Source organism: Chamaea fasciata, unplaced genomic scaffold, assembly GCF_029207755.1.
Source record: "Chamaea fasciata isolate MVZ Bird 193981 ecotype frontalis unplaced genomic scaffold, bChaFas1.0.hap1 SCAF_41, whole genome shotgun sequence".
Classification (NCBI taxonomy): domain Eukaryota; kingdom Metazoa; phylum Chordata; class Aves; order Passeriformes; family Sylviidae; genus Chamaea; species Chamaea fasciata.
In genome coordinates this window covers 569901-585181 of record NW_027094126.1, presented here as the reverse complement: position 1 = coordinate 585181, position 15281 = coordinate 569901, and the positions used below count along the sequence as shown (strand labels likewise).

Below are 15281 nucleotides of genomic sequence, written 5' to 3'. Positions count from 1 at the left end.
CACGGCAGCCGAGACCGAAAAAAAAAGGGTGACCCATAAAGGGTGACCCCCAAAGAGACCCCTGGGGTCTGGCCGCAGCCGGGTCCCCCCTCCCCGGGAGGACACAGCCCCCCAGGGCACCCCCAAAATCCTTCGGCTCATCCACACGACACAGGGACACCGAGCAGTCACCTTCATCACTTTATTGTGGGGGATCCCGCGGCATGGAACCTCTGTCCCCCCAAAACATTACAGGGTCACATCACCCACCGCCCCAGGGCACAACAGGGCGTCGCAACCGATCCCAGAACTTCAGAGATTTCCCTCCCCAATCTTCTGCGGCTACTCCATCCCCACAGAGGACGGGAGGGTCTGGAGATCCCATCCTGGGGTTTCAGGGGGTCCCTGTGGCTCCAAGAATCAGTGGAGAAGTCAGAGCTGCAGCTCATCCCGGCACTGGAGCAGGACTGCAGCACTCGAGTCCCCCCAAATCCCACGCTGAGGGTCCCCTGGGTGTGGAGACGCCGGTGCTGCCGGGCTCAGCCCACGGCCCCCGGCTCCAGGCTCCCGTTGGCAGCTGCTCCCCGGGCCGGGGTGGACGAGGCTGTTTCCTCCGGCCGCTGCTCATCCCGGGGCTGGTACGGGAGGTGGCTCTGCTGGGGACAGGGACAGGGTGTTGGCCGTGGTGGGACACAGCCTGGGACAGTGTCGCTCCCACACGAATTGGTCATTCCATGGGATGGGAGCACCAACAGACCGGGAGACATTTCCTCTGGGCTCCTGCTTGAAACCAACGGCTACAGCAAACCGGGGGTCTTCAGTCAGAGCCTGGGCTGTGGCCCCTCCACCCCAAAACTTGGCTTTCAGCCCAGGAGACATGACAGGAGAGGCACGACAGGGGGGTGGGTGACATCACCTGTCCCTGTGGGGACACCCCAAAGAAGCCCCAAGCTCCAGGCAGGAGGACAGGAGCAACTTTGTTATTCCAGTGAAAAATAAAACTCCAAGGAAGAAAGAATCCCCGGTCTGGGATGGGAAACAAAGTCCCCCCAAAAAACCCCAGCTGGGATTAAGAGGTTCCAACAGCAGGCAGACACCCGCAGTGTCCCAGACATTCCCAGGACATCAGTGGCACTGAGCCAACCACAGAGCCACCTCGGGGACTGGCCTCTGGCTGCCACCCCCACCCTGGCACTCCTAATGCCACCCAGACCATGGGCACACCCAAGCTCTGGAGTTGCTGTGTGGGACAGGAGCCCCCCGGGCCTGGAGGGAGAAGAGGGGGGGTTCCTGCTGGGAAAAACCCATCCCAGGGGGTGGGGGGCAGTCCCTCCAGCCCTACCTGCACAGGCCCCTCAGCTGGAGGGACGAGGGGCGTGGAGGAGCTGCCCCTGTCCGGCTCCTCCAGCGCCAGGATGTCGATGGGAGCCTCGGACATGTCCCGCAGGGACGGATCGAGGGTCACAGAAGGGTCAAAGAGCAGAGGGGATGGGGGGCACTGCATCCCATCACCCACCACGTCCAGGTCCTGGCAGGGAAAACAGCAGAGCAGCTCATCAGGGGGGGTCCGAGGAGACTCCAATCCTCTGAAGCAGCAGGAAAGGGAGAAAGGCAGGGAGGAGGAGGAGGAGTGGTCACCATGCCAGTGGGACCCCTGGCCAGCAGCCAGGAACACACCCCAGGAACCCCCTCCTCCTCCTGGAATGCTGTGATCCCGGCTGGCAGTGCTGAGGACAAGGTGTGGGACACACCCCCTGGAGCCCAGTATGACGTGCTGTCCCCAAAGTGTCCCTCCAGCACCTGGAATGGCTTTGACAGGGTCCAATCACACCCTTCTGGGGACCCCCAGAGCAGTCGCCCATCTCCAGGTTTTCACATTCCTGAGGATCCCCGGAGCAATCCCTGCTCTCCAGGATGTCACACACAATCCAGGGGACCCCCGGAGCAATCCCTGCTCTCCAGTGTCACACACATTCCAGGGGATACCTGGAACAACCACACCCTCTTCTAGGATGTCACACCTCCTCCGCCTGCCCTGACACCACAGATGGGAATGGACAGGCTCTGAGGACTCCTCCATCTGCCCTCCCTAACGAGGATTTAGTGACTGGGATTTGTTTTGGCTCCAAAGGGGGTTTGACACGAGGGTGAGATTCCTGTGACTCACGAGTGGCACTTCCCCAGCCTGGTGTGATGTGAGACACAACACAGATGCCCCCAAGCAGCTTCCATGAATCTGCAGCATTCCAGAGGGAGCTTGGAACCCTCTCAAAGGACAGGATGAGGGAAAACAGTCCCGTTTTTCCTTTCTAACCCAAAAAACAGACCTCCTGTTCGCCCAGAAAGGGGCTGGGATCTGATCTGAGCCCCCTCCCAGCCTGATCCCTGCTTCCTGCTGCTGGAATCCCTCCTCCATCACCAGACTCCAAAGCACATCCAAGGTTTGCCTCCAACAGCAGCGCTCAGCAATCTCAGGAGCAGCCAAACACTGAGGGGACACCTCACTCACAGGAGCAGCTCCCATGGATCCCGGTGCTTTGGATTTGCCTCGGTTCATTCCTGTGAGGCTTTCAAGTGCGTTGGCTGCAATGCAGGATGATGCCACAATAATCTGGGGATTAAAATCTTCCCGTTTTCCTCGTGTGAGAGAAAATGGGGCTGTGGGGGAAAAATCCTCTTTTTAAGAGGCCCCTCAAGGGATTTCAATGAGCACAGCCATTCCAAAGGAGCAGCCACCAACCCAGTTTCCAAACCTTCTGCAATCCTGCATTTTCACAGGATGCCAGGATGCTTTGGATTGGGAGGGAATATAAAGATCACCCAGTTCCACCCCTGCCATGGGCAGGGACACCTTCCACTATCCCAGGTTGCTCCAAGCCCCCTCCAAACTGGCTTTGGACACTTCCAGGGATGGGGCAGCTCCAGCTTCTCTGGGAAACCCATTCCAGGGCCTCCCCAGTCTCACAGGAAGAAACTCCTTCCCAATATCCCACCTAACCCTGCCCTCTGGCATGGGGAAGCCATTCCCTCTTGTCCTGGCACTTCATCCTTTGTCCCAAGTCCCTCTCCAGCCTTCTGAAGACACTGGAAGGGACCCTAAGGTGTCCCTAGATCCTTCTCTTCTCCAGGCCGGACATCCCCAGCTCCCCCAGTCTGGCTCCAGAGCTGCTCCAGCCCTTGGAGCATCTCCGTGGCCTCCTTTGGCCTCTCTCCAGCAGCTCTTGCTGTGCTGATGATCCCAGACCTGGATGCAGCATTCCAGGCGGGCAGAGGGGCAGCTTTCCCACTTACATCGCTGAACTCCAGGGGCAAACTCTCGGTGGGCTGGAGCTCGGCTGCGCTCAGGTACAGATCCGTGGGAGCAGCTCCCAGCTCCTGGGGGACAGCCAGGACCTGTTCTGGGACGTACATCTGGGGGGGCAGGCGGAGGTGCAGGGGGCAGCAGGGCTCCTCAGACAGGCTCACGGGCACGGGCTTGTTGCAGGGAACTTCCTCCGAGCCCTGGCACGGCTTGAACAGCGTCTGGTTTGTATCCTGGCAGATATCTGGCAAGAGGAGGTCAAGGAAAGCAGCACAAGTACAGCCAGAGACACATCCAGAGGGATAAACGCTGAGAAATGCTCCCAATTCCCCCCCACAAACGGTGTTAAACCCACTCCTATTTCTCCCAGATCAGGAATCTGGAGCCTAGAGCTGCACCCCAACTGCCCAGGGATGTGGGTGACATAATTTCCATGATGGAAAACTGGGACAACAGCCACAGCCTCCCCCCGTGGGGGCTGGGAGATGTGGCTGGATCCCTGGAAACCACTCACAGATACTCAGCTGGATTTCACAAAGGCACAGGATTAACTTTTGTTTGCAGACATCCATGGAAAACGATCAGCTCCAGCCCCACAGGCAGGGAGATCCCAGCACACACAATGCCTTTTCCACAGCCAGGAGTTTAGTTCTGGTATTTCTATCTTCCCACTGCATTTTCCTTCCCAATGGAAAACCTGTTCCTGCCAGAGGTGTAAATGGGATTTCCTGCCTTTAATCCCAAACAGAAACTGCTTCAATTGCATCACACTTGCAGAGCGATCCAGAGGCAGAGCAGCTACAGATCAAAACCCAGATTGCTCTGATCCCATCACCTTCCAACTCTTTCCTCCTCTTCCCACTGCCTCCTCCTCCCACACCCATTCTCTTCTTCCAAGCCCCATTTTGATCCCATCCTCCTTCTCCAACCCCTTCCCCCTCTTCCAACTCCATCCTCTTCTGACTCCATTCTTCCTTTTCGTTCTCTTTCAATCTTTCTCTTCTTCCCACCCCTTCCTTTTCCAATCCCCATTCACTTCTTCCAACCCCTTCCTCCCACCTTTCTCCTCTTACATCCCTTCCCAACCAGGATCGTCCCAACTGCAATTTCCTCACACACACCAGTGTAAGAGCGGAGGAAAAATCCCAAACCCACGTAAAACTGGGAAAAGACACCAAGTTTTAAGCCAGTTTCTCAAGCTGTCTAAGTTTGAGATTCACCCTTTCCTCCTCTCCTCTCCTCCCTCCTCCAAGGATTTCTAAGGAATCCACTTCCTGGCAGGCTGTGAGGAGCCATAATCCAGGCTGGCAGCAATGTCAGAGCCCAGCCCAAGAGAGAAGGGCCTGGGACACCCAAGGGAAGATGTGGTGAGGGAACACGGGGTGGGGAAGGCAGATTTTCATCTCCTGGAGCAACTCCCAGCTCCAGCACTGACTTTACTGGTAGCCAAAAGCACAGATTGCCAAGAGGACAAAAGTCCCGGGCTCCATCTGGAGTCCCCCAGCCTTTCCCCATCCCTTTAGTGCCCTGTCACAAACAATCCAGCTCCTGGAAACAAACAGAGCCCAAGAGGCTCCCGAAAAGCCACAGATGTTATCAGATGTTATCAGCTGCCCGAGGAAAAGCTTGTTTGTGTCAGTGAGAGTCAGCTGAGAGCTCCCGCCAGACCCAGCTCTTCCCCTCCCTCCCGGGAGCACCAGCTGCCAACAGCAGCTTCTCCGGCTGTTTTATGGGATTTCTCCTGTCTTTATTTTGAGGTCTGTGGTGGTTAGAGAGAAACAAAGGCAGCTTCCAGCTCCTGCTCCCGGTACAGGGCCGGGGGAGGCTGACAACTCTAGGGACAAAGGAAACCCAGGGGCTCTTAAAAATCCGGAATCTCCCAAGAAATCTGAAAGCTCCTCAAGACCCAAGAGCTCCCAAAAGCTCACGAGCTCCTGCAGACCCAGGAGCTCCCACAGACTCAGGAACTCTGATAAAACCAAGAGCTCATACAAACCCGGCACCTCCCACAAATCAAAGATCTCCCAGAGATCCAGCTCCTCCTCACCCAGCCCTTGGACCCAGGGCCAGAACTCGTCCTGACTCACCCCACTGCTCCCTCCTGCAGCTCCAGTCCGATCCAAACCTGGACACAAGCACCCACTCCCGCAAGAGTGGATGGAGCAGATGGAATCCCAGGGCAATGCTGGGGTCATGGATCCCATACTGCGGGGTCATCCCTGAGCTGGGGGATCCCAGTGGAACTTTCAGAGCCAGCTCTCCAATAGCTGAGGCTGATTTGGGAAGTGGAACAGCTCAAGGCTGCTCACATGTGAACCTTCTGAAGGGTCAGAGAGACTGAGCTGGGCCACAGCAGCTCCAAACAGGCTCTGAACTACCCCTGCAGATCCTCCCAAAAATCCCCAAGGCTTTGCTCTGGTGTCTTCAGGTGGGGGGTAGGCTTTGCTCCCAGGGAACAAGGAACAGGACAAAAGGGAAGAGCCTCAAGTTTTGTCAAGGGGAGGTTCAGCAACTTCTGAATTCATCAGGAGAAATTTCTTCCATGGAAAAGGGTTGTCAGACTTCAGAAGGGCTGCTCAAGGAGGTGATAGAATCCCCATCCACATGCACATCCCTCACAGCTCAGGCCTGCCTGGATTCTCTGCTCCCAAGTGAAATGCCCATCCTGTTTGGATGCTCTGGACCCAGGAGGCCACAGCAGGACCACCCCACGGACCAGCCCAGCCCTTTGTTGCTCCCACACGAATTGGCTGTTCCACGGGATGGGAGCACCAACAGACTGGGAGACATTTCCTCTGGGCTCCTGCTTGAAACCAAAGGCTACAGCAAACCAATGGCCTTGATTCAGGGCCAGGGAGGGAAAAAGGAGGCACAGGCACGGGGCAAACTGCTGGCAAACAGGAACCTGAGTGTCAGGATGGAAGGATACGTGTGAGGCAGTGCCGGGTCATCGGGAGGGACGGGTTGGAGCATCGCACGTCATCAACAAAGGCCAAGCAGCGCTGGCTGGAGCGGGTGGTGTGGGCCTGAAATCATGGAATGCTTTGGGTTGGGAGAGACCTTAAAGCTCCTTAAACTCCTGTTCCCATGGGCAGGGACACCTTCCACTATCCCAGGCTGCTCTAAGCTACATCCAACCTGGCCTTGGGGACCTCCAGGGATGGGGAGACCACAGCTTCTCAGGGCACTCTGTGCCAGCGCCTCCGCACCCTCAGAGGGAGGAATTTGTTCCCAATATCCACCTAAACCTCTCATCTCTTTGTTTAAAACCACTCCCTCTTGTCCTGTCACTGCCTGTCTGTTTAGAACTCCCTCACCCTCTTTTTATTGTCTCCTTTAGGCACTGGAATGGACTCACCCAGACCCAGGAGCTCCCACAGACCCAAGAGCTCCCAAAAACCTGAGAGCCTTGACAAACCCACAGGCCTCCGAAACCCATGAGCTTCTACAGACCCAGGAGCTCCCCAAACTCCTCAAGCCTCCAAATACCCCGAGCCCCCTTTTCTCCAGTCTGAGCCCCCTCAGCTCCCTCATCTCCTCAGGAGTTTTCCAGACCCTTCCCCAGCTCCATTCCCTTCTCTGGACTTGACCCTCAATGTCTTTCTTGCTGCAAGGAGCCCAAAACTGCCTCCAGCATTCAAGGTGTGGACACCAAGAGCTCTCACAGACCCAAGAGCTACCACAGATCCAGAAGCTCCCATAAAAACAAGCCTCAAGAAACCCAGGAGCTCCTCCCAAACCCAGGAGGGTGGGAGCCAGGGAGGGGAAGGTTGTTACATGGGGCGATCTGGCAGGCCCTGGGGTCACTCCCAGAAAGACAGGAGAGGAGAGACCCATCCAGGATGTCCCCACGGACCTGCTGGGCCGCACCATCGGTGGCCAGGACCCTGCGCTCCCGGAGCTGCCGGTGCAGCAGAGCCTCCACCCCGTAGCGCTGCCGGTAACGCCGCAGGCACTTGAGCCGCTTCAGGTTCTCCCTCTCCTTGGCCATCAGCCCCTCCGGCCCTGTCAGGAGGCTGCTCCCTGCAGGAATAAAGGAAGAGTCAGGAATTTCCACCCACCTGCCTGTTTTTTTTTTTTTTTTGCCTATCAAGGGGCCAGATGAGCCACCGAGGGCTTTGAGAGCTCCACGCACAGGACCAAGAGAAGCGCAGCTTCGGGTGACGCCTGGCGGTGCAGGTTCCATCCCAAAGTTCATCCTGACCTCTCTGCACGCACCAGGAACACTTGGGCTCACAGAGTATTTTTAAAACCTCCTTCAAAAATAATTCAGTCGCTCCCGTCCATTGTGATTTCAGCAGCAGAATAGAAACTTGTCAAATTCCAGGTCACTCCTGTGCGAGTTCTGGAAGCTTCCCGCCAGCATTCCTGGTGTAATTACAGGGCAGCGCTCAGGATCTGCTTTTCTCTGACTCGTTTGCTAAAAAGAGTTCTGCAAAATTGGTATGTACCAAACTCCTGGTTATTTTTACTTGAGCCTGAGCTGAATTATGGCGTTTTCCAGGATGAGCTATTAAAGGATGATGCTGGAAAAAGAGTCCTTTGCTCTGCAATACAAATCAGTTACACAACTCCGTTTCGCCTCTGCTGAACTGGGAATTCCTGCTTCCAAGAGCATAATTCGGCACAGGGAGAATGCCAGCAGAGGCAGAGGGAAAGCTGCATCCTTTCTAAGGAGGAATATGCCAGTACAGCAGCACTGGCATTACTGGAACCAATCCCTATGCAAACACCAAGGGCCTTACGGACGAATATTTTTTGTTCGTAAAAGGAAAAAACAGGAAATCCCAGTACAAAATAAGCACTTTTGTCTCAGAATTAACATTATAGCTCATTTCCTGCCCAGGCTGCAAGCTCTGAAGAGCAAAGAAATGCACAAGCTTTGGAACTCCAGTGATAGGGATCTCTGGGCACAGGACCAGCACAGAATCATGGAATCAGTCAGCCTGGAAGAGCTCTCCAGGATCAGAGTCCAACCTGTGACTGATCCCTACCTTGTCAACCAGACCAGAGCAAGTGAGTGCAATGTCCAATTGTTCCTTGAACACCTCCGAGGACAGGGACACCTCCCTGAGCAGTTCCAATGCCTGACCACCTTTTCCATAAAGAAATCGTCTTGGATGTCCAACCCAAACCTCCCCTGGCATAGTTTGAGGCCATTTCCTCCTGTCTTATTGTTCTGTAGCAGATCCTGACCTCACCTGGCTGCACCCTCCCCACAGGGAGTTAGAGAGTGAGATGATCTCACCTGAGCTCCCTTTTCTCCAGGCTCAGCCCCTCCCCAGGGCCCTCAGCTCTCCTTGTGCTCCAGCCCCTCAATGAAAGGGGGCTCTGAGCGTGCTTACCCTGCTCTGAAACCTGCCTCTAGAAAGGCCCAAAGCCCCTTTTTAAGCAGATTTCTGTGCACGCCCTCAGGCAGGAGGTCTGGGCTCACCGATGGCCTCGTGCTCTCCCTTCCTGCTGTGCAGGAACCGGCGCTTCTTCTCCTTCAGGAGGTGCTGGAGCCGCTTGAACTGGTCGATGTAGAGGGACTGGAGCCGGATCAGCTTCTCCCGCATGATCAGAGCCACCTCCTCGGCCGTGTACACGCCGGCGTGCCTGGAAAACCCATGGAACAGGGTGTGCTTGGGAGGGTCCCTGGAGACTGATCCCCCCCCAAAGGGTGTGGGGGCCCCTCGGGTTTGATCCCTGAAGGGTCTGGGGGTCCCTCAGGGAGGAAATCCCAAAGGGGATGGGGGTCCCTCAGGGCTGTTCTCCAAAAGAGCGTGGGGGTCTCTCAAGGTGAACCCCCAAAGGTGTGGGGATCCCCCAGGACCAATCCCTCTCAGGGTGTAGGGACCCCTCAAGACTGATCCCCCTCATGGTGTGGGGGTCCCCTGGGGTTGTTGCCACAAAGGGTGTGGAGATCCTTCAGGGCTAAACCCCAAATGATGTGGAGGGGTCCCATGGGGCTGTTCTCCTGAAGGGTGCGGAGGTCTCCGAAGGCTGAACCTCTAAAGGTTGGGGGGGAAGTCTCTCAGGATTACTCTTCCAGAGGGTTTGGGGGTGCCTTAGGGTTGATCCCCAAAAGGATTTGGGAGACCCTCAAAGCTTGATTCTCTGAATCTGTGGGGCTCTCTCAAGACTATTAGTATGTGGGGGTCCCTCTAGGCTGTTTCCCCTCCACAAACAACACTGATGTTATTGGGAACACTCCAGGTTACACCATCAACAACTGATGAACTGAAATACTCAAATTCAGGCTTTTTTTTAAGGGATGGGATCACCCAGAGAAGCTGCTGAGCGACCCACTCCACTCTGGAAGAGGATGAACAGAAAACCCCAGCTCCAGGACCTGAGAGTATCCACAGGAAACAAACCACGTGGGCATAAATCCATGAGAAACCACTGACAGTGTCACGTTTGGAGCACAACCACTGTCCCCTGGAGCCACAGTGAGCCCAAAACAGGGAATATCTGTGTAGCAGGCAGCAGCCACCATGGAATCCCAGAGTCTCAAGAGGCTGGAGAAGCTCTCCAGGATTGAGTCCAACCTGTGTCCGACCCCCATCAGAGCCCTGAGTGCCACATCCAGTCATTCCTTGGACACCTCCAGGGATGGGGACTCCACCACCCTCCTGGGTAGTTCCAACGCCTGACAACTCTTTCCATGAAGAAATTCCTCCTGAACCTCCCCTGGCACAGATTGAGGCTGTTCCCCCTTGTCCTGTCCATTGTTTCCTGGGAGCAGAGCCTGACCCCCACCTGGCTGCAGCCTCCTGTCAGGGAGCTGTGGAGAGCCAGAAGGTTCCTCCCTGAGCCTTTTTTCCAGGCTGAGCTCCCTCAAAACCTAAGATGGATTTAAATCCCCAACCTACTTGAGGGGATCCTCCTGGTCGCTGTCGATGCTGTCGGCTTCACTGTCAGGGTCCCCACGCCATGTCTGCTCCACGGTGACAGGGTCCTGCTCACAGTCACTCCAGCTGTCCTCATCTGCAAGACACAGCACCGGGAGTCACAGGACACTGTCCCACATCCCAGGATGGCCAGGGACACCCTGGAGCTCGGCCCCACGGAGCTGAGCTGGCTGCCTCATGAAAGGGAATTCTCCACCCCAGGAAACCTCCCAGCTTGGAACAGCCAGAACACACTGGGAATGATGCTTCAGCCCTCCCAGGAACCATGGAATTCCAGTGGTACTGTTTAGCAGCCCTACTAACATTTCCATGCTAAACCTGCTGGATCTGGGTCTGGCAGCGCGATTTCTCTGCAGGCAAGACACACCAGGCTTTACAAAACCCCAGCTTTTACACCCAGACCATGGGATTTTTTTCCCACTGGACTGAAGAAGGGATATTGCTGGCTGTCCCCCACAGGAACAGAGCAGCCCAGCACTGCCTTTGGGTTTGATGCCTTGGAGTGGCTCCCCAGAACAGAGGCTAGACAAGGTTAAGAGAATAAAGTGGGTATTTATTAAAGGCCTTCAATAGACACATCTTAGGCAATCAGAAGCTACACCCAAGATGGACGATGGTCACGAGTTTTTCAGACAGAAATAAGTTTGGTCCATTCACATATCAGGGGTCAATCCTCCAATACAGCTTCAGGTAATGAAGTCATATTCCCCCCAGTTTGTCCCCCCCCAATTCACTTTTGTTCATACTTTCAGGGCCTGAGGCTGTAGGACGCCCTTGAATTTCAGGCCTAGAATTGTTTTGTCCAACCAAAATGTGAAGACAGCAGCTGACACTCTATATGGAGTTTAGAGTTATGCACTAACTGCAGCTCAGGATTTGAGAAACACAAAGGCTCAAATCTCAATGCCTGAGGTTCAACCCTTACCCAGGATGCGGCTGGCCTCGCTCCTGCTGCTCTCTGTGCTCTGGGAGCCCAGCTCTGCCCGGGCGTAGGAGCTCAGCTGGCACAGGAGGGTCTCGCCCACGGGCCCGGGGTTGGATTTCTTCACCTGAGCCTGGAGCGCCAGCGCGTTCCGCCGGGCGTGCTCCGCACAGAACGAGGTGCTGCGGGACAAACCACGGGCTCAGCACAACACTCAGCCAGCCAGGCAAGGAATCACAGAGGAGTTTGGGTAGGAAGGACCTGAAATCTGATCTGAGCCCCCTCCCAGCCTGATCCCTGCTTCCTGCTGCTGGAATCCCTCCTCCATCACCAGACTCCAAAGCACATCCAAGGTTTGCCTCCAACAGCAGCGCTCAGCAATCTCAGGAGCAGCCAAACACTGAGGGGACACCTCACTCACAAGAGCAGCTCCCATGGATCCCGGTGCTTTGGATTTGCCTCGGTTCATTCCTGTGAGGCTTTCAAGTGCGTTGGCTGCAATGCAGGGTGATGCCACAATAATCTGGGGATTAAAATCTTCCTGTTTTCCTCGTGTGAGAGAAAATGGGGCTGTGGGGGGAAAATCCTCTTTTTAAGAGGCCCCTCAAGGGATTTCAATGAGCACAGCCATTCCAAAGGAGCAGCCACCAACCCAGTTTCCAAACCTTCTGCAATCCTGCATTTTCACAGGATGCCAGGATGCTTTGGATTGGGAGGGAATGTAAAGATCACCCAGTTCCACCCCTGCCATGGGCAGGGACACCTTCCACTATCCCAGGTTGCTCCAAGCCCCCTCCAAACTGGCTTTGGACATTTCCAGGGATGGGGCAGCTCCAGCTTCTCTGGGAAATCCATTCCAGGGCCTCCCCAGTCTCACAGGAAGAAACTCCTTCCCAATATCCCACCTAACCCTGCCCTCTGGCATGGGGAAGCCATTCCCCCTTGTCCTGGCACTCCACCCCGTGTAAACTGTCTCTCCATCTTTCCTGCAGCTCCTTCATGCACTTTAAGGTCACAATTAGGTGACCCCTGAGCTTCTCTTCTCCAGAACAATCCCAATTCTCTCAGCCTTTCCTTCTAGGAGAGCTGCTCCATCCCTCTGCTCATCTCGGAGCCTCTCTGACCTCACTCCAATGCTCCATGTTTTTCCTGTGGTGGGGGCAGGGCTGGAAGGCAGCTCTGGATGCAAGGTTTCACCTGAGCAGGGCAGAAGGGCAGGGAACAACCCCTGGCACCTGGAATCTCTCACAGGGAGCTGGCTGCAGGTCCAGCCTGGGAATGCTGAGAGCCCACCCAGCACCATGGGAACATCACCTCTGGCAAAAGCAGCAGGGAGTAAAAAGAGCTTTCAGTTAAAGCCAGTGAGGTGGGTGAGTTTTTGAGCTCTTCCAACATTCTCACTGGACTCTGCCTTTCCCATATTTTATGGCACAGAGACCAGGGTGGAGACAACTACTGCCCACATCCCAGTAAATCCCTGGAAGCAACACTCCCATGAGGAATCTGTGCTCCACCATCCATAACTGTTCCACCCATTCCACCCCCACCACTCGAGCATTTTAAAGGCCTAAGGGAAGCAGCAGCACAACCAGGTCAAAGCTCCACGAGGATGTGAGTGGCTGCTCTGGGGATTATCCACTGGCACAGGCAGAGGGATGTGCTGGGATGAGGGAGGGAAGGCACACACACATCCAGTGCTGGGCCTGGAGCACTGCAGCCACCTTCTGCTGGGCCAGCGCACAGCCCACAGTCCCAAAATAAATCCACAGTCTTTCCCCAGCTTAAAAACTTTTTGGGGAAAAGGAGATGCTTTTCAGAGGTAATCCAAATGCAGCAGGTGAAACAGAAGAATCATGGAATATCCTGAAATGGACCCACAAGGCTGACCAAGTCTAACTCCTGGCCTTAAACAGGACACCCTAAAATCCCACCATGCTCCTGGGTGCATTATCCAAATATTCCTTGGGCTCTGGCAAGGTTGGAAATGTAACCACTGCCCTGAGAAGCTGTTCAACTGCCCAATTGGGGGAAACACCTTTTCCCAAAACCCAGAATAAATCTCCCCTGACACAGCTCCAGCCATTCCTTCAACAGGGAAGACAAAGAGAAAAACCTCCCCCCCCCCCGCCTGTTTTAATTCCATAGAGTTTAGAACTGGAAAACCAGGAGGAAAAGCCACTCACCCATCCTTCTTCTCGGGTTTGGGAGCAGCGTTGGGACAACGCTTCCCGTTCTTTGTGGACACATAGCTGCACTGTTTGAAGGGAGCGTTCCTGTCCTCGAGGATGTGCTTGATGCAGAATTCCTGCCCTTCCAGGCGGGGCTGGGAGCAGGGCCGGGGGGTGAAGGCACAGGCCAGGGGTTCCTGCGGCCGCGGCACCGGGGTCAGGCGGCCCCGGCTCGTCGGTAACACGTGAATCCGGATCCTGTTCATGCCCACGCTGCAGAAGGGATGCAGAGCAAGGACAGGCAATGGAATAAAACGCTGATAAAATGAAAAGTAGCGGCGAGAAGGAATACGAATAGAAGTCTGACCCCGTCAGCAGAAAATGAGGCTGCTCCTATGGAGGTAATTCCCAATAATGTTCGAGGGAAGTTTTAGCCCTACAGAAATCTGTGGAGGGATCCTCTTTCCTCAGTGCACCCCCGGTGCATCTCCTCGGTGCTCCCAGTGCCCATCGTTGCCTCTATCCCGACATATCCCGGTGACTCGTTCTGCCCCGCTACCGGTGTCCATCCACGCCTCCATACCGGTGCATCCCCGTTGCCCATCCACCCTCAACCACGGTCTATTCCGGTCTTTTCTGGTGCTCATCCCGGTCTATTCCCGCCTCTATCCCGGTATCCCCCAGTGCGTATCCCCGTCCATATTCCGGTGCCCCCATGCTGATCTATCCCGGCCTTTATCCCGGTATATCCCGGTCCATCCCAGCCTCTCTCCCGGAGCCCCCATGCTGATCTATCCCCGCCTCTCTCCCGGTATATCCCGGTCCATCCCAGCCTCTCTCCCGGAGCCCCCATGCTGATCTATCCCCGCCTCTCTCCCGGTATATCCCGGTCCATCCCAGCCTCTCTCCCGGAGCCCCCATGCTGATCTATCCCCGCCTCTCTCCCGGTATATCCCGGTCCATCCCAGCCTCTCTCCCGGTGCCCCCATGCTGATCTATCCCCGCCTCTCTCCCGGTATATCCCGGTCCATCCCAGCCTCTCTCCCGGTGCCCCCATGCTGATCTATCCCCGCCTCTCTCCCGGTATATCCCGGTCCATCCCAGCCTCTCTCCCAGTGCCCATCCCGCTCTATCTCAGCGCCCCCCGCCCGCACACGTGCTCTGCCGCCGCGCTCACGCGCATGCGCCCTCCCGCCGCCCCGGCGCCGCCATTTTGTCCGCGGGCGGCGGGCGTGAGGGGGCACACCCGAGGGGCGCCCAGGCAGCGCCATCGGAGCGGAGAGCGGGACGAAACCCGCCCCCGGGACGGAGCAGGACGGAGGAGCCCTGGAGAAGTACTCAGGGGCTGCGCTGAGGGGCAAACCGGGCCCCACTGACAGCAGGACGCGCCGCCGCCATCTTACCTCGCTGCCGCCGCGGCCTCCGCGCTGCCGCGCCGTGCACCCGCCCCGCCGCCTCAGTGGCCCGCCCGCTCGCCAATCAGCGGCGAGCACGGGGGCGTTCCCGCTCGGGATTGGCTGAGCCCGCAGTCACTCACGCCGGAAAGGGCCACGCCCTCCTAGGGTCACGTGAGGGCGGCGCGGCGGGAACGCGACACGTGGGCGCGGCGGGACCGGGGCGAGTTCCCGGGCCAGGACCCCGTTGGGGGGAACGGGCGGGGAATCCCGGGCCAGGACACCGGAGGGGTCAGGGAGTCCCAGGCCAGGACACCGGGTGGGGTCCTGGGAGTTCATCGCCCCCGAAACCGGGGCGGAGGAGAGCCGGGACCGAGCGTGGGCTTTTTCTCCGGGTCAGAGGACGCTCGCAGTAGGCCCGGCTGGGTCCCAGAGCACCACCATGAGCCCCTCTGGCATCACGGGGTTCCCTCCTGGTTTCCCAAGCCGGCCACGGACCACACTGTGCCTCTCCGTGAAGGCCTCGACATTCCGGGAGGAGCCACCTCCAAGAGCGGGAAGGGAAGCAAGGGACAGGCCTTGGCCAGAGACTGAAATCTAAGAATTGGTCCCAAAACTGGA

At 56.7% G+C, this 15281-nt stretch overlaps 1 protein-coding gene and 2 non-coding genes across 7 annotated transcripts; all 3 read right to left on the bottom strand.

Annotated features, from left to right (window-relative positions):
- Window positions 1-172: 172 nt before the first annotated feature.
- On the bottom strand, window positions 173-14743 carry KANSL2 (KAT8 regulatory NSL complex subunit 2). 5 transcript variants are annotated; one of them, XM_066207445.1, is made up of 10 exons: window positions 14670-14743; window positions 13282-13539; window positions 11102-11280; window positions 10138-10252; window positions 8715-8878; window positions 7137-7303; window positions 6210-6306; window positions 3271-3524; window positions 1322-1507; window positions 173-776 (listed from the first exon to the last, which is right to left on the bottom strand). In XM_066207445.1, the coding sequence occupies exons 2-10, from the start codon at window positions 13530-13532 to the stop codon at window positions 519-521; spliced, it is 1671 nt and encodes a 556-aa protein (XP_066063542.1). In that variant the 5' UTR covers window positions 13533-13539; window positions 14670-14743; the 3' UTR covers window positions 173-518. The 5 variants fall into 5 exon arrangements, with proteins under 5 accessions (XP_066063542.1, XP_066063541.1, XP_066063543.1 ...); XM_066207444.1 differs by lacking the exon at window positions 14670-14743 and adding an exon at window positions 13634-14527; XM_066207446.1 differs by lacking the exon at window positions 14670-14743 and adding an exon at window positions 13634-14522 and having other exon boundaries at window positions 173-635.
- LOC136303879 (small nucleolar RNA SNORA2/SNORA34 family) lies at window positions 683-810 on the bottom strand. Its single transcript, XR_010724297.1, has one exon. It is a non-coding gene; the product is annotated as a small nucleolar RNA SNORA2/SNORA34 family (small nucleolar RNA).
- LOC136303878 (small nucleolar RNA SNORA2/SNORA34 family) lies at window positions 6007-6134 on the bottom strand. The gene has a single exon (XR_010724296.1). It is a non-coding gene; the product is annotated as a small nucleolar RNA SNORA2/SNORA34 family (small nucleolar RNA).
- Window positions 14744-15281: the final 538 nt, after the last annotated feature.